The 24,816-nt window shown below is 45.7% G+C and overlaps 1 protein-coding gene and 1 long non-coding RNA gene across 18 annotated transcripts in view; one reads left to right on the top strand and one right to left on the bottom strand.

Annotated features, from left to right (window-relative positions):
• Positions 1–16,767, top strand: part of LOC121832667 (uncharacterized) — a 72,268-nt gene extending 55,501 nt beyond the window's left edge. The window contains exons 5-6 of one of the 3 annotated variants that reach the window (XR_013043109.1): positions 4,266–4,334; positions 7,289–9,094. This is a non-coding gene — a long non-coding RNA (uncharacterized LOC121832667). Of the gene's footprint in view, positions 1–2,678; positions 2,900–4,265; positions 4,335–7,288; positions 9,095–16,390 lie in introns of those variants that run through there. The other 2 variants (XR_006076299.2, XR_013043108.1) reach the window with 2 other exon arrangements.
• Sanbr (SANT and BTB domain regulator of CSR) overlaps positions 12,974–24,816 on the bottom strand; it is a 61,575-nt gene continuing 49,732 nt past the window's right edge. For 10 of the 15 annotated variants that reach the window (XR_013043106.1, XM_076547079.1, XM_076547071.1 and 7 more), the window contains 2 exons: positions 24,566–24,660; positions 21,004–23,346 (listed from right to left, as the gene is read on the bottom strand). Coding sequence is in view for 14 of the 15 variants with exons in the window: in XM_076547079.1 (XP_076403194.1) it covers positions 23,310–23,346; positions 24,566–24,660 (132 nt within the window). In the remaining variant the exon portion in view is untranslated. Of the gene's footprint in view, positions 13,165–21,003; positions 23,347–24,565; positions 24,661–24,816 lie in introns of those variants that run through there. The other 5 variants (XM_076547080.1, XM_076547076.1, XM_076547077.1 and 2 more) reach the window with 1 other exon arrangement.

Below are 24,816 nucleotides of genomic sequence, written 5' to 3' on the forward strand. Positions count from 1 at the left end.
CTGCCTCCCGAGTGCTGGGATTAAAGGCGTGCGCCACCACCGCCCGGCTTGTTTTAAGGATTTTAAAGTGGCTTGTTTGCTCTTATAGGTAGCTTTTTGTCATCCAACTACCGTAAAAACTTTGCACAGCTACTAGGGTAAATAAAGCATTTTATCAATGGAGCCCCAAACTGCGAAGCACCTAGTTCTGTATCCTTTCAATTTTTCATTGGAACTGACACTTAACCTCTTAGACGATTTTCCTTATTCTTTTAAAAGCTGCATTTTAATTTTAGAGCTGACAAAAAGTGTTTCAGGGCAATGTCGCCATCTTTAGCAGAAAAACTACCTTTCCCAGAATGCATTTCCCTTATATCAGTCCATAATAATATCAGTCCCTTATATCATTTTCCTTATATCATTCATTTCCCATAGTTCTTTTTGGGTCTGAGAGTCAACTGGTTCTCTTTTACTAGACTTGCCTGGGAGGTTTGAACAAAGTCTCTTGCTTTTGCAATCGGAGATTTGAACAAGCATTTTATATTTTCAGCTATGGCACATTGGGAGATTCCTAGTCTCTCCTCACTGGCTTTAACAGGTGTCTCTCCTTCATTAGACACTGGCCCTGGATCAGAACCACACCTGCCTTGTTAGCGGGCATTGAGGCTGGTTTTACTGATAGCAACTTTCCTCGGGGCTTGTGTTTGCCTTAGCCAGTCAGTGAAAAACAAGATCATGTACAACAGCTTTTCCATAGCTCCTTCAGAGAGATTTTCTCCCACTGATCTTATTCTCATTTTGCTTGCTCCTTCCTTCCCCAGATGTAGATCTTCAGGTATCTGTCTGTGGCTCTGTACCTCTGCTAGCTGCCTTTGGAGGTAGGGGCTTTTTTTTCCCCCGCCCCCCAAATCTGCCTCAAATTCTAGCAGCTTTTTCAGGTCATATATTTTCTGGGGAGGATTATGTCCCTTCTGTTTCTTCAGAGTCTTTCTCCCAGACAGTTCCCAGTTTGTTCTCAATTTATCTCGCTACCCCAGAAACAGTTTCCGACACTACAGTGGCGGCTTTCCCTGCTACTGAAGGTAGGGCTTTTTGTCCATTTCTGTTTTCGGGGTCTGTGTGATTTGCGTACAGACTGAAAATCTAACAAGGGAGGTTTTTGCCATCTCTAAACTCCCATTAGGAAGGTGTTTTGCATCATCAGGCCTTCACCTGGCCCAGTCCCCCAGTGGGTTGTTTGCTTGTCTGGGTGCTCAAGGACAGAGCTTATGCCAGAGGCAATCACTCCTCAGGGCTACACTCCCTCATCTCAGGGAGTCAGTTGAAACAAAGCTTTTCTTAAAGAGATGCTTTCTCCAATAGAAAAGAGAGCTTTACTCCTGGATAGTACTGTTCTGCCCTGGCTGGGCTCTTTCCCCAGACAGCGTTCTGACTCGGCAGCACGACTGCTTCAGACACAGTTCAGCTTTACTGTTTTCCCAGAAAGGTCCTTTCTCTGATAGGAAAGCTTTTCTCAGATTTATTTTTGTAGTTGTGGACCTATCAACCCCGGGACTTGTAGGAAAGCAGATAACTGTGCCATTCCCACCGGCTTTAGCTTTGTTTATTAGCAGTTTTCCCCTGGGGTCCTGCACCTTCCTGCCTCAGCTCTGTGCTCCAGGAAGTTTGCAACTGCAGGGACCCTGGTATCCCCAAAATGCACTCCAACTCAGAGACGCTGGCCAGTCGCCCCTGGGTTTTTGGTCAGAAGCGAGGATACAATGCTAACAGTTTGCATTGCTTCAGGGGATCTTTGCTTTAGGACGATTAGGAGCACCTTTCCATTCTGAAACGCTCACTCAGACAAAAAACCCTTGATGCCTCAGCTCAGCTGTAACTGAAAAGCTTGGCCTTTTGCTTTTCTCAGGTAAAGTTTGCTGCCCTTTTGGGCTCTCTGTAGCTGTTCACCCTTACTCTCCCCAAGCGTTTCCCTCAGGGTACTCTGACCCACTGTCTTTTACTAGCTTGAAGAGACAGAGCTTAGAAGGGGTTTTTAGAAACTTGTCCTTGCCTCCTGCATTGCAGGGAGGATTGTGAAAGCTTGAAAGAACTTAGAGAGGTTTTGCTGTTGTCTTGAGAGTTTTGTTTTCCCTTTGAGCTAATCACAGGTGGCCCCCATACTAATATCTTCAGGTGATTCTAATTTTTGTCCTTCTGAGAAAGAAGGTTAAAGGCTTTAGTTTTTAAGTTTTTAAAGAGCTCTTGAGAAAGATTAAGGCTTTTTAGAGAGTTTTTTTCCCCCCAAATTTTCCAAGAAAAGCTTTATAGTTTAAGAGAAAGATTTTTTTTTTCCCCAGGAGAAAGACCAACTTTTCCCAAAATTTCCCAACTTTAAACTTTGACTTCTTACACCCCCATTTTTGCCTCAGGGAGAAATTACTTTCTCCTGCCGCTTGGACTTGGCATTTCAGCTGTCTCCCGGTCAAAAGCTTCCATAGGAAACTTTTTCTTCCCCATAAGCTTGCTCAAAGAAGAGCTTTTTTACTTCCCGTAAAGCCCAAAGAAAGATTTTTCCCCCCAGTTTGCGTTTATAGCTCCCAAAGTGAGAAAATTGAAGAGTTTTTCTGTCTAGTTGCCTTACTTTTTCCTACACAATCTTACACTTCTAAGTTTTTCCTAAACTATATTACTACCCTATACCTTATACTTATTTTTCACAGATAGAAATTGAGAAAGGGATAGAAGATAGAAAATTTTGACAGAAGAGAATTTCACTGCAGCATCCGACATCCTTCCAGTCCACTTTCCTTTTCTCTCGGGGATAAAACCCCTGCCTCCCAGAAAAAATATATTTTTTCCATAACACCGGCATGCCTTTCCACTGGCAGGGCTGACAGCACTTTCACCAAAAACTCTGTAATAAAACTATTATTTTCCTTTATCTTTAGTCCCTATTACTTTGTCTTTAGTCCCTGTTCATTTGTCTTTAGTCCCCCCCTTTTTTGTTCCCCCTTTTTTTCTTTAGTCCCTTTTTTCTTTTTTCTTTAGTCCCTGTTCATGGTGCCATTCTGTGGGGCGTTTACCCACCATCCCCACTGAAGGGTTCACAACATGCCCCCATGGTCCCATATACCAGGCGGACACTTCCGCCTAGCCAGTTCCAGGTCAAGATAGCCATTTCCGGGTCAAGGCGTCTCGTGTGACCAGGATCCGTGACGTTACATGGCCACGTAAGCGTGCAACGTGACCATGTGATCTACGCACACGCATGGAGTAGTGACGTGACCTAGCCATGCCCCCAGCCGGTTTTTAAAGCGGAGCGCCATATTCCCAGTTCTCTCTCTCTTCTCTCTCTTCTTCCTCTTCTCCACGCACATGTCTCTCCCACAGGCCTGTGCACTCTCTGTCCCTTTATCTCTAATAAACTCTTATAAGCGGATTCTGTCGTGTTTTGTGACACTTCCTTGCAGGGTAAGAACACAACGCAGCTAAATAACTAACACCCACAGTTCCCCAGAGTTTTCTTGAGTGCAATCAGCAGGAAATATTAGATAGAAGGATTTATAGCGGAGAATCTTGCAGAGATAAACAGATAGAAAATAAAGGATAGCCCTGAGAGGGCCTGGAACCTATTCCAACGGGCCCCGACTGTCTCTGGCCCAGGGTTTTTATAGAGACACCAAGGGGTGGAGCAAAAGACCTCCTCCCCCAGCACAGCCAAGTGCAGACCATCTCAGAGACCTGCACTCAGGCCCGTGGTCCTGATCATCCTCTATTCGGACCTGCTGGATAAAGCCACAAGGAATCCGAGAACGGGCTCCCACAGTGGTCTGTCTGCTTCTCTTCTGGACTGCTGGGGCTTAAGCATAAGTTGTTATATCCAGCTGAGAGTCTCTTATGCACATTAAAACATTCTCATGAAGTCCACGTTGTCTACTTTTTATTATGCGGGCCTCTGTTGTCATGTTCAAGAAATTATTGTTAAATCCAGCTTTGTGAAGCTTTTTCTGTTTCCTACAGAAGATTTTTATAGTTTTAGGTCTTTGATGATTTTGAGTTAATTTTTGTTTTTGCTTTTTGAGACAGCATCTTCCTGTGTAGCTTAGACTGACTTAAACTGCCCATCCCTCCTCAGACTCACAGTTCTCCTGTACTCTTTCCCAAGTACAGGTGCATGCCAATATGCTAAAAGTTGAGACATTAATGAATTAAATGTAACTTTTATAGTAGAAGAGAATTGGGAGAAATGCTTTTAGCAACTCTCATATTAATGACCAAAGAAAGGTCAACCACTGTCATTTGCCGAGGACCGGAAAATGGGATTATGAATAAAGTATGGAAGTCCACAGAAGTATCTACTGATCACAAAGAAAAAGGTAAGCAAGGCATAATGATACATACTTTTAATGTCATCACAGGAGGCAGAGGCAGGCGGATCTCTGTGAGTTCAAGGTCAGCCTGGTCTACAGAGCAAGATCCAGGATAGCCAGGGCTACATGGAGAGACTCTGTCTCAACAAAACAAAACAACAAAAAAGAAAAAAGTAATATGATGGAGAGAACTGGAAGACATCTTAACCACGTGATCACATTTATTTTACCTCCAGTGACACTGTGTGGCACTGAAAAGAAAATGACTCAGGGACACGTTCACAGAGGGCTATGCCACAGAATGATTGTGTTTTGTGATCCGCTAAAGCGCCAGAGGTGCTGGAGGAGGTAACCCCCACACTTGGGGGTAGAGTCAGGACAGTCAAGTGGAGGCCATCCTACATCACCCATGTTTCTCTTGGCATCAGCCATGTCTCAAGCAACTCCAAACTGACATAAAAACACTCCAAAGGCATGAAGTCATTGAGGTGTCTAAAGTGGGCGGGGTTAAAGCAGCCCAGAGTGACATGGCAAGTGTGGTCCTCGCAAGGCTGGTTCCTTTACCTGTAATGAGCATTCCTGGCACAATACACAGAACTTAGCTGTGGCTTCTGGGCATTGTGGCAGTTTTTTCCACTCTTTCTGCAACTTTTCTGTAAGTTTAGAAGATCAATTTTTTTTTTTTACTTTATTTTTAATTATTTTGAGGCAGGATCTCACTATGTAGCCCTGGTCGCCCTCAAACTCACAGAGATCAGTGATCCACTTGCCTCTGCCTTCTGAGTACATGAGTTAATTGCATGCATTGCCATGCTTGGCTTTGTATGTGGGTCGGCGTGTTAGTATGTACACATGAGTGCAGGTACCACAGAGGCCAGAGGCATTAGAAAGCCCTGGCTGGAATTACAGGCAACTGGGATCTACCCGATTCGGGTGCTGGGGCCCAAACAGTCCTCTGCAAAAGTAGTGTGCTCTCTTAACTGCTAAGTAATCAATCTCCCAGGGCAACCGAAATAACCCTTCAAAAATGTTTCCACTAGCGGCTTGGCCCTTTCCAGGCCTGAGCTGGTGGAGGACACAGATCCCACCCACAGACCTTTTGGGTTGACGGGGCACAGTCAACCAGGAACCTGACTGGCACCTCTGGTGCTGGCAATGGGCTAAGGTCATACCAGGTGCTGCCCAAGGTGTCTAGGCACAGGCACGTGAGAGAAGAAAACCAACAGTTCCGGGCCATGTCTTGCAGCCGGGGTGGGCAGGACCCAACCAAGCACCACCTGGCCCTGGCCCTGGGTGATCGGGCACCATTATGTGCACCAGTACAGGTTGGGGAAATGGAAGAGAGAGGCACAAGGGTCACGGGCTGGGGAGAGAGGTGGATCTGAAGAGGTGAGGGTGGTGAGGGACAGGCTGATGTGAATGGGCTGCTTGCCACCTGAGCCCAAGGTGATGTCTGGACCTGGGCTGTTATCAAGGGCCAGGTCCTGGTCCAAGACCCCGAGTCCCTGAAGCAGCCAAGGCGTCTGTCGATGCCTGTGGCTCCTGTTGCCACCAAGGGCCGTGCAGTCCTGGAGTCTTGCCTCCACCTGGGGTCATGCTGGTATTCGAGAGCCATGCTGCTGCAGGGGCCATGCCGATCTGAGTGGCCTGCTCTGCCATGGTGACATCCTGGCCCTGGCTGCTGCCCAGGACCATGTTTGAGTCTGTGGTCTGTGTTGATGTCCTGGCTCATGTTGCCACCAAAAGCCACACGGATGCCCACGGTCTAGGCCACAACCTGTGACCATGTTGGTGTCCAAGGGCTGTGCCACTGCTGAGGCCAAACCTATTTGAGTGGCCAGGGCTGCCACCTGGCCATCCAGACCAGGGCTGCTGCCGCGGCCAGACTGATCTGGGTGGCTGGTCCTGCTGCCAGGGCAATGGAGATGTTCGGACCTGGGCTGCTGCCTAGGGCCCTGTCTGGGTCAGTGGTCCTGCTGCAGCTGGAGCTGTGATAATGTCCATGGCCGTGTTACAACAGGGGGGTCACTGGAACCGGGCAGTCCTTCACTGGCCCTGGGACAGCTGGCCCTGTCCTTTGCTGCCCCCTCCTCAGGGAGGTGGTCCCACCCCTCACCACAGGCATGCACCTCGCCTGGGCAGCCCACTAGAGCCGACCTGTGGTCGGGGACTCAGGGAAGCTGACCCTGAGGGAGGAAGAGCGGGAGAGCTCACTCCGAACTCCCCTCGTCTGTCTGCTGTGCAGAGGCGCGGGTGAGAGGAAGCTACCCTCCCCGCCTCACCGTTTACCGTCCCAGGAGTGGGGCAGCCAGCCCGACCCTCGCCGGCTGCAGCCCAGTGGGCGCTGCACCTGTCCGGGCGGCACAGCAGAGCCGGCCCGAGGGGGTGAGAGCAACAGCTGCCCCTCCTCCATGTGGTGACACGGGTGAGGACAGACGCCTTCCCCACTTTGCCCCTTGCTACTTGAGGCCGGAGAGCACCGGTCCTGTGGTCACAAGAGAGCGAACTAGGCCTGCCTCTCACCAGGTCGGCACACGGGAGCAGGCTGGCTCCGCACCCCACTGGGGAGCACTAGAGCTGACCCTGTTGTGTGTGTATGGGGGGGGCAGGGGTATGCGCAGGTGAGCCAGCCCCTGAGGACGCAGGAGAGCTGACCCCCTCCCCCACGCTCTCTCCAGCAATGGGGAGACCCCCCCCCCCCGCCCCCGCACGTTCCCTGGGCAGAGCGGAGCTTTCACACCCTGGTGGTGTGAGTGCAGGTGAACTGGACCCAGGGCCCAAGGGCCCAGAGCAGAACCGCTCTGCTCCTTGCTGTAGGGTGAGCTAGCCCAGGCAGTGCTCGCCAGGTGTGACGATGAGGGAGAGCTGGCGGGCTGACCCACCCAGCCACCACCCAGGCCCAGAACCAGAGCTGAGGTGGCCACCCCAACGTCCACCTCATCTGTGAACTGTTGGAGCAGGTGCAGGGGACGAACCTTCAGATCCCAAGCTGCAGGATCTCCACGACATAGGACGACAGGACATCCAAGAGGAGCCCCGGTGAGAGGAGCCCCGGTGAGAGGAGCCCCGGTGAGAGGAGCCCCGTGAGAGCCCATTCATTATCCGTGGTGTAGGAGGAACCTGGAGCCAGGCAATGAACACTGGAAAGTAAAGATGAACGGACTCAAGGGTAAACGGTGCGTCTCAACGGGCCACACTGCAGCCTCCACGACGAGATTCTCTCTCGATTTCTTTGTTTTTCTTTTACATTTGGTTTTGTTTTTTTGAGGGGGGAGATTGCAAGGGCAGTGGGTGGATGTGAGGGAACAGGGAGATAGTGGGATCAGAATGCTTGATGTGAAATTCACACACACACACAAACAATAAAACTTAAAAAAAAAAAAAAGGAAAAAATGTTTCCACTAGAATTTAGAATTAACTGGGCCAAACCCCTTTAGGGGCTGTTAGAAAGTATATAGTTGTAACAAAACCCAACTGAACAGTCTTAAGCAGTAAGAAAAATTAGTCTTTGCAAGTAACTGTCCCGAGTACATTTCCTCAAATAGTTCCCTTTTTAGTTATTAAAACGTGGCAACTTTGTCCTCGGATTCCCCTCGGGAAGGCAGTATGGTTTCAGCTGCTCCAAGCAAGATGTTCAAGGTCTCCGGAGAAGTACACGCCCATTTAAAAACACTGGCGACATTACCACCTTCAAGTACCCCGCCAGACCCCTCCTCACCTCTCATGCCCATAACCCCAGACATACTTTTGAACAAATCCCCACAAGGCGGTGGCTCCGCACCACTAGCTGGAACCAATCAGACCTCACCTCCTGGGTTGTTTACAAAAGGGTCAGCGTCTGGTGAGGACGCTTGAATATTTAACATCCAAACAACTGGAGTACCGCTGGCAAAAATGGGGGGATGCAGCTATTGTCAACGTTTTCTTAAAATGTCTGTCTGTTCAAGTATAGATAAAAACTAAAAGATGTAGAGGAGCAGCCCCCACCTTATTTACCCCAGACACTCTTGAGGAGTGAGGGATAAGAGACTTAGTTAGAAATAGAGGGGAGAGAAATAGAGAGAAAACACAGGATAGACTCGGATGGGCCTGGATCCTTATCCACCGGCCCAGAACTTTATTCCAAAGGTTATAACAATGCCAAGGGGAGGAGCAAAAGATCTCCCCCTTGCTAGTTAGTGAAGGGTAGACCCTTCCAAACACCTCATACTCTGGCCCGTGGTCTAATGAACCTCTTATGCAGTCCTGCTGGGTACAGCCACTAGGAAACCTAGTGGTCTCCAACAAAAAGAATAGGGATTTATAAACCTATTTCACAACCAAGGTATCTGATAATTCAAAGATCCACTTTTAACCAATGCAACATGCCCCAAGTCTTGATTCACAGAAACAGCCCAGTCTGGCTTCTCCACGTCCATAGTTCTCGTCTCTAAAGGGTGACAATGGAGGAAGGGATTGGAAGGACATCTCCTCACGCGTCTCCTAAGTGGGTTTAATGAGACACAAACTCCGATGTTCAGACCATTGCCCTGGTCTTCTGGGCCTCACTCATCATCTTCTGCTTCCCACTGATGTCCCTTTAAATTTCCTTTTTAATCTTTGTGTCAGGGCTGGGAATGTGTCAGAGGAAGCACTGGCTCCTCTTGCAGAAGACCTGGATTTGGTTTCCAGCACCAACATGGAAGCTCACAACCTCCCAGTTCCAGGAAATCCAGCTCCCTCTTCTGACCTCTGCAGGAACCAGGCATGCATAGACAAACACAAAGGCAAAACACTCATAAAAACAAATCTTTAAAAAATGTGCATCTGAGCCGGGCGGTGGTGGCACATGCCTTTAATCCCAGCACTCGGGAGGCAGAGCCAGGTGGATCTCTGTGAGTTCGAGGCCAGCCTGGGCTACCAAGTGAGTTCCAGGGAAGGCGCAAAGCTACACAGAGAATCCCTGTCTTGAAAAACCAAAAAAAAAAAAAAAAATGTGCATCTGTATGCTGTGTGTTTATACATATGCATGTGTAAGTGCAGAGACCAGTGTGTGTGTGTGTGTGTGTGTGTGTGTGTGTGTGTGTGTGTGTGTGTGTAGGTGTGTGTGTCATAACCTTGGCTTGGTCACCTTCCATTTTGCTTGAGATGGGGTCTCTTGTTTGCAGCTGTGTGTATCAGGTTAGCTAGTCTGCCGGCTCCCAGGGATCTTTGCTTCAAGTGTTTCCTATGCGGGGCTGGGATTACAGTTGTGTGCCATTGTACCAAGCTCTACATGAGTTCTGAGGACCAAGCTCAGGGACCCGGTGGTGGCTTGACTTAGCTCTGCACACAACGCATTGATTTCTAGGTCGCAAACAGCTGCAAACAGAACATTAAGAGAACTCTCTCCTAGTATTTTTTCTACTGGATAATGCTCATAGCTAAAGCCCATTGTTGTTAAGTATACCTCATCTTGTGTCTTCCTGAGTATGCTGTATGAATGTGCCAATTACGGCAACACACCCACACCCATAATTTTTACAGAGACAGGATTTCCTTCTCAAACCCAGCTGGGTTAAGGGAGCAATGAGCATCAGTAACTGCTGATGCTGTAATGCTGGGGTATAGTCAGTGTCCACATGACCTTCCCTATGTGTATTCAGCTTCTCCATCACTGGCTGCTGATCCTTGACTTCAGTACTACTGCATGTACAGCTCTGTCTCTGATGTTAGTAGTACAAGTATCCACATACTTCATCCCTTAGCACTTTACTACATCGAAATGAAATTGTTATTTTTTTCTTTTTTAACATAGTGGCTATTCGGTGCTGTGGGATGTTCTGTATGGCAAATGTGTTGCTCTGATTGGTCAATAAATAAAATACTGATTGGCCAGTGACTAGGCAGGAAGTATAGGTGGGACTAACAGAGAGGAGAAAAGAAAGAACAGGAAGGCAGAAGGAGTCACTGCCAGCTCCTGCCAGGACAAGCAGCATGTGAAGATGCCGGTAAGACATGGGCCACGTGGCAAGGTATAGATTTATGGAAATGGATTAATTTAAGCTATAAGAAGAGTTAGCAAGAAGCCTGCCATGGCCATATAGTTTGTAAGCAATATAAGTCTCTGTGTTTACTTGGTTGGGTCTGAACGGCTGTGGGACTGGTGGGTGACAAAGATTTGTCCTGACTATGGGCAAGGCGGAAAACTCTAGCTACAATTCGCCATTCAGAGTTCTCCATTCTTTTTCATGGCACCTTGGATTTACTTTATGGAAGAAAAACATCTTCAATTTATCGAGGATACTTACTAAATCCACTTTCCGGTATCATCTGAATTATCTTTTGGATCTTACCTTGGTTTTCCAGTTAGGTAGTTTTTCAATGTTCTTTGGTTTGTTGTTTCCTTGCTCTACAATGCATGATTATATTCAGAATGGAACATGATGTGCTAGCTAGTTTTTATGTCTACTTGATAGAGGCTAAAGTCATTTGAGAACAGGGAACCTCAGCTGAGGAAAAAATGCCCCGACCAGATCTGCCTGTGGGCAAATCTATGAGGCGTCTTCTTGACCAGTGTGGGAGGGCCCAGCTCACTGTGGGCGGTGCCACCCTTGAGCTGGGCTGGTGGTCCTGGGTGCTGTAAGTGGCAGAGCAGGCCATGGGTAGCAAGCCAGTTAGCAGCTCCCCTCCAGTCTCTGCATCAGCTCCTGACTCCAGGTTCCTGCCTTGAGTCGCTGCCCTGACTTCCCTCAGGAGTGTGACCCGAGGGCTGTAAGAGGAAAGAAACTGTCTTCTCCGCATGTTGTTTATGGTCATGATGTTTATCGCAGCAACAGAAACTCTAAGACAGGTAAGAACTGACACTTCAGTGTCTCTCATTTGCATCCCTGTTTCTTCAGGACCACTTGCCTGTTTTCCTGTGAGCTGTCTTACCTTCTGCTTTCTTTCCAGGGTGGTCACTGTGGCCAAGGCTGATGGAGAACTCACTAAATAGCCCAGGGTGGCCTCTAACTCTCAGCGATTCTCCTGCTTCAGCTGGGATGACAGATGCTGTAGCAGCCATGGTCTCCGCAGCTCTTCACTAGGCTTGTCTCTTTTGTTACTTTCGTCTTGACTTGAACTTACTGCCTGTTTGTCGGATGCAATGAAACAGGCAGTGTTTTCTCCCAGGGTGCCATTCTTCATGAAGAGTTCTCTGATTCGTGTGGACTTTATCCTGCTCAGTGTATGGGGTCTGCCATAACCCATGTCTTTTCAAACGCTGTGTTCAACTGTCCTGGTGCTGTTCAGGAAAAGCTGTCCCAGGCATGTGAGATGCCAACTCTGTAATACACTACGTTGTTCTTGGGCTTCTCTGTGGGCTTTCTAGTGCATCTCAGGGGTTTGTCAGCACCACAGATTGTGTCCTACTCTGCTTTCTTCTTCAGACATGCAAACCTTGATTTTAAAAACTGCTTTCATTACAATTTTAAAAGTTTGAGAAATCTTTTTATCACCCCAGAGGGTTGTATGTGCAGCAGAGCATATTTGTTCTAAGAATATTAAAAAGGTAAAAGGTAACATCACTGGCATCTATTTAACTTCTGAGAGGTATTGTCATCTTCAAGGAATTGGTGTGGTTTGTAAGATAGTCTTTTCTTTCTTCTTCTTTTTTTTTTTTTTTTTTTTTTTTTTTTTTTTTTGGTTTTTCGAGACAGGGTTTCTCTGTGTAGCTTTGCACTTTTCCTGGAACTCACTCTGTAGCCCAGGCTGGCCTTGAACTCACAGAGATCCGCCTGGCTCTGCTCCAGAGTGCTGGGATTAAAGGCGTGAACAAACCGCCGCCACCCGGCTGTAAGACAGTCTTAGATCCAAATGCATACCTTGGTCCCTCCACTTAGGACCAAAGAAAATGAGAGAGGGACAGTGGTTCCTGGTGGATGTGGCTGGGGCCCCAGCTCCCACCTCCAGTGAAGGTTTTCTTCCCGGGTTGGGTCCCCACATACACTCTTCACTCTCTACCCCGTTTTGGTGGAGGTGAATCTAAATTTTCTTTGGTTGGAGCTGACACTGGGGTATACCTCTAATGTTTAAAATCAGGACTCACAGTTCATGTGATTGAACTAAAAAGACTCCCTGATGCCACAAATCTCTGGGGGTAGCACAGAGGGACTGTTCATGGAGTGGCTAGTCCCAGGACAGCCACAAGCCTGAGCTACACCTCACCCATGCACTGTGTTCTAATTTTGACCTGGAGCCAGAATTCAGAAAATCTCCAGACCAAAGGCCCTGAGCATGAACTGACCTGTCAGCAGGACAGGACTTGGGCAGCACTTCCCTGCTACAGACTTCCGGTCAGGAGAGAGGTGTTGGCTTTCACTTTAGGACTGAACACAACAAGCCCTGATCATGTTACCATCACCAGCCTTCATTCAGTCTAGCTTAGGCAGGGTTTTCTTTTTTCAGACAGGGCTTCACTCTAGCCCAGGTTGCCCTGAAACTTACTGTGTAGCTGAGGCTGGCCTTGTAGCAATCCCTGTCCCAGCCGCACAGAGGCGCAGATTCAGACATTATAGAGCCACACCTGGCAGGGCTAGTCTATCCCTCCTCACTAAACTGAATTTTCTTTAAAGGTTCGGGCGAATAGATTATTTTTTCCATATGAATGTATAAAGTATTCCTTTAGTTCCAGAAGAAAATGGGAATTTATTTTTAAAATGGTTTATTATACTTTTATTTACTGTATGTATATATGTAAGCCATGGCACGAGAGTAGAGGCCTGAGGACAACTTGCAGGAGTCTGTTCTCTCCTTCCACTACGTGGGTCTCAGGGACTGAACTCGGGTCGTCAGGATTGGTGGCAGAAGCCTTTACCCACTGAGCCATCTCGCTGGCCTGAAAAATTTGGAATTTATTAGAAACACACCTCTGGCCGCACCTCCTCTTGGCTTGTAGGTTCTTTCTAACTGCTTTCTCCTGTTAGTTCAGCTTTACCTCAACATCCCCTCGTGAGTTTAAAATTCCTTTCACGTCTCTTTAGCCAGTTCCTTCATAGTAAAACCTCTCTTGAGAATCTTACCATAGTTTTGTTTCCCTATTATGGTCTATCCACACTCTTTATTATATAAACAATGTAAACTACTAAGAAAAAGCAGTAAAACATATAAGGTGGCTATAAGTGAAAAGGCATTCTATAAAGTGTCAATAACACAAAACTGAACAGTGGTGTTAGACAGGTGGCCCAGTGGTTAGATAGTGGAGAGGTGGCACTGGCTGCTCTTGCAGACTGGAGCTTGGTTCCCTCCCAGCACTCAGGTCAGCGACGCACAGCCGCCTGTAACTGCAGCTCTAGGGGATGAGATGCCCTCTTCTGGTCTCTGTGAGTACTGCACCGACATTCACATACCCATACACCCAAATAAACAAATCCTAATGAATTTACCACAGAACTAGACAAAGAAATCGATTCAACAAATAGCCCTGGCATAGGCTCCCCATGCAGACACACACTGTGGGAGGCGGCACTGGTGGCTAGTCACTGAGAAGGGAGTCATTCTGTCAACAGAAGGAAGAGTTAGAGCTCCCCTTCACACCAAACACAGTGCCACGATCCGAGATAATCTCATCAGTCTAGTGACAGCCTCCTTACTGCATTCCACCTGAAGATGAAAAAGAAAAATCTAAAAACTTCTAAAAGCAAATATTATAGTAAATACCAGGACCAAAAAGGATTTCTTAAAGAGATGGAATCATAGCGAGAAGTTAATATATATAATTATAGTCTAAATTAACTTCCTCCAGGTATGTTGGCTCAAGTTTGTAAAAATGATTTTGGAGGTGAAGACAATCCTGCCAGGTATAGTGGCATACCCTTTAATCCCAGCATTCGGGAGGCAGAAGTGGGTGGATCTTTGAGTTCGAGGCCAGCCTGGTCTACAGAGCGAGTTCCAGAATAGCCATGACTACACAATGAGATCCTGTCTCAAAAATAAATGGATGGATGGATGGATGGATGGATGGATAGGTAGATAGATATACAGACAGACAGATGACAGAAGGACTGCTGTGAGTTCCAGGCTAGCCTGGGATACCATCTCAAAACATGGGAAACTAAACAAAAAAGAAGAAAAAAACCTTCTATGAATCTTTAACAAGCTTAAACAAAATGGAAAGAAATACCATGTTTTGAAAGGTAGAAGGTATTATATAACACATATAACCAATAAAGGATCAGTATGCAGAGCACAAAGTGTGCAATACATACAGAGTATAAAGTGTGCACATTCACATATATAAAGTAAGTCTTAAAGCTCAGTAGGAAAAGATACTATTTAGATTTAATATATCTGTTCCCTCCAAAATTCAGTTGCTGTCAATTTGACAGTATTAAGAAATGTTTCTGTTTTGTTATTTTTATGTAGAGTCTTACTGTGTAGCCCAGGCTGGCTTCAAAATTGCCATCCTCCTGCCTGAGTGCTGAGATTACAGGTTTGTGCTACTTTGTCCAGCTGAGTCTTGACATAGCACTGGCTGAGCTTGCCTTCCACGTTTTCCTGAATGAGGATGCAGTACAGAGGCCCTCGCTATCCATCATGAGATTACCTTGGATTTTGGCTTCTAGTGCTAAGAGAAATGTATTTCTTTCGTTATAAATCACTTTATGGCATTGTTATTAGCAGCACAAATGGATTAAGAATGAGAAGAAACCCAAGTGACCAGTAAACATGTATCTATACACTTCACCTCCCTCAGTCATACAAGCAAAGTGACGCCACTATTTAATTCTCTCTGGACTAATGAAAATCACAGTTTGTCAGTACCTGCAGCATCTGTAATAACATTTACAATAGTAACATCTTAAGGGTAGGGATGGGAACTCTCTCAAGTTCAGACTGACAATGTGACTTGTCTGGCTCAATTAAATGTGACGGCAGATTTCTATGCAGGGATTTCAGGGGCTGCAGTTGGGCCTGGTGAGTGTCAGAGGGAGCCTTCATCAGCCTGCTCCCTTCGTGATGATGATGAGCAGAGCTTCAGGAAGTAAGCCCTGAGATTTTGTGTTCTTACTGCAACAGGACTGTCTTGACTGATGTAGCTGCTGGTGGCTGAGTGAACAGGGATCTCACGTGCTGCTGGTGGGAGCCTGTGCTGGAACAACTCTGGAGGAAAACTTGACAAATTGATGATGTGCATGTCCATCAACCAATATATGCACAAAACCAATTTACTGGAATGTTAAGGGGAGAAAACCCTGAAGCTAGGTGTGGTGGCACACTTCAGTAATCCCAGCACTCCAGAGGCTGAGACAGGAGGAACATGGGTTAGAAGCCAGTCTGGGCCACATAATAAGGCACTGCCTAAAAAGAATAAAACCAAAAACAAGCCCGAAATACAACATCAACATTTACTGCTAAGAAACAGAGAAATGTATTTTAGGAGATTCATAAACTAGAATTCTGTTGAGTAGCTGTAAATAAGTTTCAGTTACCTGTATGAAAATATATTACTCTAAAAGGTATAATTTAGGATCTATGTAAGGATGTGTACAGGATGAGGTCATTACATGAAGTCTGCACACACCTGTATGTTGTGGATGCAAAATATGGGGATACATAATGACATGCATCGGCACAGTAAATGTAAAATTCAATGAAATGTTCACTTCTGGGAAAGGAAGATAAAGGGTTATCGGTGACAGGATGGGTGTGTATGGGATGTTTGATTTCTAACAAAACATCTACTACTGTTTTGCTGGGTTACTAGGTGATGGGTACATGGACGCTGTGTTCTCCTCTGTAACTACCCTCTCTCTCATCTCTGAAATAGCATCTATGGGCACACTGGGGTAAATCTATGCGTTTCCCACATTTGTGTGTCTCACCTACCTTGGTGTGAAGACGGCTGGCCAGGCAACCACCCAGGTCAGAGTGCAGGGCGTAGCGGGCCAGAGAATCTGGAACTTAACTTTATACATTAGAGATGGTGATTTTTCTAAGCTAATGAAAGTATTTGCTTAAAGGAGGAATATTTTATTTTGTAAAGTGTTTGCATTGATCTATCTGCTATGATTAATTTTAATTCATTTGGACTTTTAAGCATTTTCATCCTTTATTTTTTTCAGGACAATTAGAGACTCTGCTTATAGAACCTGTAGAATAAAGGTCTCATCATGGGCAATGCTGGCCTTTGAAGGGCATGAAATGTAATCCTGTAAGTGGCCTTCCTGTCTGTCCCTTTCTCACTCCCTTCTCGACTCCTGTGGTTTAGCAATTGCTCTCTCATCAGCTCTTTCCACAGTATTCTGCTTCCTTCACAGACAGTTCACTTATACACACTTATGCAAAGCTAATGCTGAAAACTGAATGTGCACTTGACCTAGACCACAGCCCTTAAGGTGAGGCTCAGGCCTCAGAGCCCAGGATTTCCTGATTCCTTTCTGCTCCCGAGCACACCTGTGGTGGAGGTTAGCGCCGGCCATTAGAACATTACCATGTCAAACATCAGTGTACTTCTTAATCCACTTGCACACGAGTCACTCAATGCTACCCCAGCTCCAGAACCACTATTAGAAGAGTATCTAACTTACTTGTCAGACAAAATAAGGCATAATTAAAAAAACAAGACAAAAAACCAAAACCAAACTTAGCTCCAATGCTGACAAGGAGTCGGCTTTCTCCCCTAAGTGTGTGATTCCACACATTACCAACGACTGTGGCTAAAGCGGTACGCAATAAAGATTTACCTCACATATTTATTCCTTATGTGAAATACTTTGGACAGGTGACTACATTTCTTACTAAAGAATTAGTTTTGTTAATTTCTTTAGAGAAAACGTATTGATCACAGGTAAGAACAGAGTTTCAAACAATCAACAGCTTCATTCAAAATTAACTAAATGCCAACTGCCACGCTGGTTTCAGCTATTTCTCACATATACAGAACGGTTCTAACTAAGCTGGAGACTGCTAGCCTGCGTGAAGGTCCTGGGTGCAGAACATCCAGAGAACAGAGGGGCAGGCAGATTACGGGGAGGTAAGTCAGGCAAACCTGAGCACAAGCACCAGCCTCTAGGTGGGCGAACAGCATGATCTGAGGCCTAATCTTCTATGGAGTCTGATAACAGTGGTTTTTCTGAGTGCTTACGACATGTCAGGCCGTATATCCAAGTGTGCTACACACATACACTGATGGTTAGTAACAGTGTCACCGAGTATGCTGGCAAAATCTGTGTGTGTGTGTGTGTGTGTGTGTGTGTGTGTGTGTGTGTGTGTGTCACTGCCCTTAGACAAGCTGCCATCTGTGGGTCTGTTTATCCATAGAGAAGTAGGTAAGAATACTGTCCTGTGGAAACACATGAACTATGAACCAAAGGCTGAGGGGCCCCCAACTGGATCAGGCCCTCTGAATGGGTGAGACAGTTGATTGGCTTGATCTGTTTGGGAGGCATCCAGGCAGTGGGACCAGGTCCTGTGCTCATTGCATGAGTTGGTTGTTTGAAACCTGGAGCTTATGTAGGGACGCTTGGCTCAGTCTGGGAGGAGGGGACTGGACCTGCCTGGACTGAGTCTACCAGGTTGATCGCAGTCCTCGGGGGAGGCTTTGCCCTGGAGGAGGTGGGAATGGGGGGTGGGCTGGGGGTAAGGGGAGGGGGTGGGAGGGGGGAGAATAGGGGAACCCATGGCTGATATGTAGAACTGAATGGTATTGTAAAATAAAAATAAAAATAAAAATAAAAATAGGAAAAAAAAAAAGAATATTGTCCTGTGCATGAGGGCGAGGTCCAGGAGTGTGCGCATGCACACACACACACACACACACACACACACACACACACACACACACACACACACGTCTATTTTGACCTTTGAAGGACAATTTGCTCAGCGTGTCTGTGGCCGACAGGACCCCCTTTGAGCACTGCCTTTGCCTTCCACGCCTTCTGGTGAGTGGCTCTTAGCGGGGTTCCTTGTGAGTGATGAATCATCCTTCTCAAGACTGTCTCTCGGCGATGTCACTATAATCATGCCTGTGAATGCATGCATGTACTTAATGTCTGGGGAACTCCTTGGATGCACTGTCTCCAGCTGCTTTCCTTTCCCATATTCATTACACGCCCCTGGTCAAGCTCACAGGCATCATCTCTGAGAGTCTGCTCAGTCATCTCGAGCCCCAGGGACCTGCCTTTCTCTGCCTCCCCAGGGGCTGAGATCACAAGCAAAGACATCATACCTGCTTTTCTACACCGATTCTGAGGAGGAACTCTGGCTTTTGTGCTTATGCACCAAGCACCTACTCATCTACCTCCCAAACTCTAAATATTTTTATACAGAAAAAGTGAAAAAAGGTGGATGAAGTATAAGGGTTAAAGAATGATTACATGTGCTGAGTGGTGGTGGTGCACACCTTTAATCCTAGCACTCAGGAGGCAGAGGCAGGGGGATTCTCTGTGAGTTCAAGGCCAGCCTGGGCTACAGTCTACAGAGCTAGAGAAATTCTGCCTCAAAAAACCATAAATGAATGAATGAACCGATGGTTGCGTGAGATTCATTTTTGTGGGCTAGCATGATGGCTGAGTGGGCAAGAATGCTTGCTTAGCAATCACGAAGACCTGCGATTGCCAGAACCCACACAAACGTCTGATTACGGCTGTGTGTGTCTATAAACCTAGTGCTGGGTCTTTCTAGCCATCAACCCGGCAGAAAAATGGCAAGCTCCAGGTGAATGGGAGACTCCATCTCAAAGGAATAGGATGGAAGCTCCAAAAATTACCACTTTGGTGAGATTGAGGGACGCCTGTAATTTCATGTCTCCCTCTAAATGTGACAGTGCCTGTTCGTTACTCAGCATCCACGTTTAGAACGCTGTTGAGAGAGCAATGGCCATGACCGCGGCTTATTTAGAACGACACTGCGTTATAAGATGACTTCAGCAGGTTTCAGCAGAACTCTCTTGGCGTTGGTCTACATGGAACCAAACTGGCATATCCCTCTCTGAGTGACAGACAGACCGGATGCGGGGAATCTAGAAGATGTGAAGGACAGTGCTGCCGTGCTGGGGTAGTCTGGGCCTGAGGGATGGCCTGCAGGGGACCTCCAGAGACGCAGCTTCATGCCATCTCCTCTGATCACTGAACAGGTTGGAACCCTAGGGTAGTCAGGAAGATTAGGTCTCTTCTTTGGGTCTCACACTTTATAACAGAAGATACTGCAAACCAACAGGCAAGCACTGATATCAGAGCCACAGTCAGGCACCCACAGAAACAAACTATGATGGGATGGCAGTGGACAGGATTCCCATGAGGAAGTGACATCTAACCCCAAATGTGGTTTATTAGAAGCCTTGAAGACAACAGGAATGGCTGATACGAATGCAAAAATGCACTTACTCACTGGGAAGAGCAGGCAGCTGTGGTCGGTAAGAGGAGAAGTTGGCGCAGTAGGGACTTGCAAAGCTAAGCTATGAGGCTGGGTTCATCCTGGGGTTGCTGAGTAGAGTAAAGCAGAGTGGCAATTTATGAATATTAAAGGACGAATACAAAGTTATTCATACTCTAAGGCACCAGAGTTGCTTTGTGTGTAACAGATTACACGAGGTTGGAATGGCAGCCAGGAGAGTCAAAACTCTTACAGAACTGTCTGTAAAAGATAGGACAGGTGGGGTGGTGGGGTGGAGAGAAGCAAACTCAGGGGACTCCTTTCCAGGTCCAAACACAAACACACTGTTAAAGGAAAACATCGATGGTACTTGTTAGAGCACAACAGGAAGACGTCACCAGGAACCACGTGATAGCACAGGGACCAATGCCATGGAGAAACTGGGCTCACCTTGAGCACAGCCTGACAAATAGGAAGTTGTGGTCAAGAGCAGCGTGGGTTCTGAGAAAACTAAGAGGAACTATTTGGGAGAGGATGATTTGGGCTAAAGTGACGGAATCAGATTCTTGCTGCAGACAAGCCAGCTGGTCAGCCATCACCACAGAACAAGGACCCTGATAATCAGATACTGGGCATTGTGTAAGATGGGCATTCTTCCACACAAACTAGAGACGGTTCTGACAAAGTGGCTAAGCCAAGATTCTTCCTAAAGACACACACACACACACACACACCACACACACCCCTACACCCTCCCCACACACACCCACACACCCACACCCACACATACACACACACCTACACCCTCCCCACACACACACATACACACTCACACACACACCCACACATACACACACCCACCCACACACACACACACACACACCCCACACACACACACCCACACTCCCCACACACACACACCCACACACCCCACACACACACCCACACACCCTCCACACCCACACACACCCACACACACCCACACACCCCTCCACACACTTAGAAATTCAAATTATAGGATGAGGTACAAAAAACTTTTGCCTTAAAGAATTTGAAAATGCATTCCAAATAAATAAATAATAATATCAATGCAACAACAGATGGTATTTATGGAGAGATTTCGATAAGCCAAAAGTTACTGTATTAACTATTTACAACTATGAATTTACTCACTCCCAATCTGTAACATTATCTCAGGATTGGTTTTCTCTACAGACCAGATTTTAGGGAGATTGAGGGAGCTAACCCATTAGAATTGGACTGGCTAGAGAACCTAGGGTCTGGCCTGGGAAATGCCTAACAGTTGGTCAGTGATAGCTAGAGGTTGGTTGACGAATTATTGCCAGGTTTGGAGACAAAAGGCTTTTTAATGTTTATTTAAATTTGCCATCTGCTAAAATATGACAGTTTCAGCCTCAGCTTCCAAAATAATTATATACAATTTAGTATATATTTAGTCACAATGCCTGGCTAAACATTCCAAAGAAAAGTAACAAATACGATGAAGAAGTTGTGCAGTCGGCAGTGTGGCCAGATTCCACAGTACGGTTTCCACTCACACCTGCGAGTGAGGATCCATCCCAGTTCCTGTGCACCCCAGACAAGTGTTCTGCTATTGAGCCACGTACCCAGACCCTCTGTAGTGTTTTAACCCTTCAATGTTTTGCTAACGTTCTGAGATAGGTCTAGAATGTGGGATTTTCCTATTTCAGTTTCCAGAGTGATGGGTGATAATCACAAACCCTCAGCATTTCACCTTGGAATACAGCTAATTTTCCAGGGAAACATGTAGAATAGAGAGACTCCAGACTCGTCAGACAGCAGAGTCAGATCCAGGGGCTTTCCCCACCGTTTTTGACAGTGCCCTTTATTTCAATTAAAGACGTATAAACTCAGAATTAATGTAAGGAAATCCTTAAAGTACTTGGCAGAAGGAATGCCTGCCCATGTATCACAGACAGACACAAAACAACAAAACATATTCTGTATACAGTCAGATTGTAATAAAGTCTGGTTTGTTAGCATCAATCAGTAGTTCAGTCCCCTCAGGGGAGAAGCATGTATGTACACTTTATCATCAGGAAAAAACGGAAGAGCAGATTTCCTCCTGATTACAAGGATTCCAACAGGCCTCTTTACACATGTACGTCCAAATCCTCTATCAGAGAACAGGAGCCAACGTAAGGCGGAGGACTAATGAGACCCACACATGGTGTGCTAAGAAACACTTTTTAAAATAAATATGGTATAAGCAACTTCCACAGTATCAGACAACTGAAAAGCATACATATATAAAACAAAATCCAGACATTAAAAACATATTCCAATAATTGAGCTTCATATAGCAACTAAAAGATACATTACAAATTATAATTTCTTAGCAGGCGGTGGTGGCACATGCCTTTAATCCCAGCACTCGGGAGGCAGAGCCAGGCGGATCTCTGTGAGTTCGAGGCCAACCTGGGCTACCAAGTGAGTTCCAGGAAAAGGCGCAAAGCTACACAGAGAAACCCTGTCTCGAAAAAAAAAAAATTATAATTTCTTTTTGTGTGAACTGAGTGTCAGATTTGAACTTTTCTTTTAAAACTCCTGTTCTGTTACATATTATCAAGGCTTGTTCACTGAATAATTTGAAGACATGAACCAAAAGGCAAAGGAAAACTAAAAGTAGAAATTGTGTGCATCTTATGGTTTTCAGAGATCTATAAATAATTTCCGAACATATAATTTAGTACATGCTTACAGTCTGGAACAAAAATTCCCTTGGTACGTTATGTATCTGATTAGAAAAAAATTAAAACATGATCTATAAAATAGTTTTATTTTCCTTGAATGTATAAAATTTCCAGCCATCTAATCTATCTGGGAATTTTAAGACACCTTTAAAGCAACTAGCAATTGTAATTTTTAAGGGGCTGTTGAAATAGGTTTAGAGAATGGATGGGCTGGAGAACCATGCAAGTGACTGCTGCAGAACTCTAGTGATTCTTCCCTCAACCATCCACTAGCTTCACAGAGGAGAAACTGACGGCCAGTAATTCAGGCTCAGATGACCGACAGAGATGCACGAAAAACTGGAAGAAACCAAAGTTTCTCCACATAATTACCCTTCTAGACCAACATGCTACTTGAGTAACTTCACCTTGACACTCATTAATGCAGCTTTGAGATCCGTCATGCCTTAACATTCACACAAACCTACACTTAGCATCACTGGACATTTCATCCTACAAAATTCATTTTTCAATGCTATACCTAAGACTCAACAGTCCCAAACATATGATGATCAGGATACATTCACAAAAACACTATATCAATCATGTCCCTTAATTTCGTCAAGTCTTACCAAAACTCAGTCATCTGACAATTTAGGTCTCTTCTCTTTCAAATAAATAAAGGGTAACAAATATTAGGAATCAACTATGCAAAGTTTGTGATTATTTTCTTCACAGCCTAGAATTACACAAAGAGAAGTTGATATTAAAATTTATATTTACAGTTAGATTTGAATGAAGCCTAACTATGTATGTGTCTCAGCATGATTTATGCGGTTTGCAGGAATAACTAAGAAAACACCTAGAAGTCATTGTTTGGAAGGTCTTCAGGAAATGAACAACTGCAGATGTCCAGGAGTGTGCCTTCTCTCTTTTTATATTTTAGGGTGCTTTATGCAGGACGCCCTTGACCAAAACGACTTTTAGACCTAAATTTTTTAAACAGAAAACAAAGTCAGACTCGCTCTGGAACAGAACTCGCTGTTGCCTTAGTCTGCCTGCTTGACAATATCAATATTCAGCCAAACTGTGCGCGCTCACCAAGCTTTCTAAAACCCCTGCAGTGAGATGCAATCTGGAACTCAGATTTTAAAACAACAACAACAACAACTTTTTTTGAGAGTGAATATAGTATGTCTGCTGCATAGCACAGGTCAGGACCAGCATGTAATGGACACATTAGTGTTTCTTGGGGAAACACACAACCACTGAGAATGTGAACCAAGTAAACCCTGTGGCTCTCTCTAACCAGCAGCTCTAGATGGCTCAGCAGGACTGAGAAGGCCGATTCTGTAGCTCTGTGGACTGACTGCAGGGTTACAGACTAGGTGCATCAGTAGCTCTAATACTTGTGCTCACATCTCAGTAGCTTAAGGCCTAATGGAAAGTCTGCGGTGGCAAACGGCACAAGACTTAGCAGTTAATTGATTAAGAAGTAAGATGTTACTACACTGGGGTTTTCTGGTAAAGACTTAAGACATACCATTGCCTCCTTTTAAAAGGGTCGATCGACTTAACCAGGCCTGTCAACCACTTGGGCAGAATAATGGCTTAGGATAGTTGATGTTCAAGAGAAGTTAGAAACTATACAAAGCCTACTTCAAATGTAGATGAACACAGTGTTTTCTTTGGTCACTTTCACACCTCGAGACTACACTACCCTCTACTCTGCAACATGTTCTTCCTATTTCCACACTATGAGAAGAGAGGGAGGGGTTGGGGGAGGGGACGAGAGAGAATAACAAGGAACAGGAAAGATTCAATGATTTCCTCAAGTAACCCTAGCATAGTCTACACATACTATGACAATTTTGCTAATTCATAGTTGAACTGTAGCTATTACTACTAGTGCATTACTATTATTATTTGGTGTTACAGATCACACGGAGGCCCTGAGTGTCCTAGGGGAGCTTTTTACCTCTAGGCTGTGTACCACAACCCCCGCAGTGTTCATTTTATCAGCTGACTCTAAGTAGCTGGCTTAAAAAATACTAAGCCTTTTATATTCATGAAAGTTTGTGCTCATGACTTGTTAAAATCAGTTCTGACTTTGATGAAATAAGAAACTGAAGTCATACTATGTGCCTTAGTATTCACACAGCTGACTTTACAGAGGCAGAGGAGTCCTGCTGCTTCCTGCTGATTTACCTGGGATTTTTGTCTGAGCTGTTCTGCCGGGCGCTGCCAGGTGTGGCCAAGGCTTTGACTTGCGCTTCAAGCCTAGAATAAATACCTCCTGCAAACTGGAATAAAGAAGCAAAACTAAGTTACCTTCAAGGAAGTAAGGGCTGGCCCATAACAAGACACACTTCCGAAAGCAATTTTACTTTTGATCTATAAAACCCGGGCTTTTGAAGTACTACATACAGTAGAACTTACCATTTTAGTCCATAGTTCTG

Source organism: Peromyscus maniculatus, chromosome 10 (genome assembly GCF_049852395.1).
Source record: "Peromyscus maniculatus bairdii isolate BWxNUB_F1_BW_parent chromosome 10, HU_Pman_BW_mat_3.1, whole genome shotgun sequence".
In the NCBI taxonomy this organism is placed as follows: Eukaryota; Metazoa; Chordata; class Mammalia; order Rodentia; family Cricetidae; genus Peromyscus; species Peromyscus maniculatus.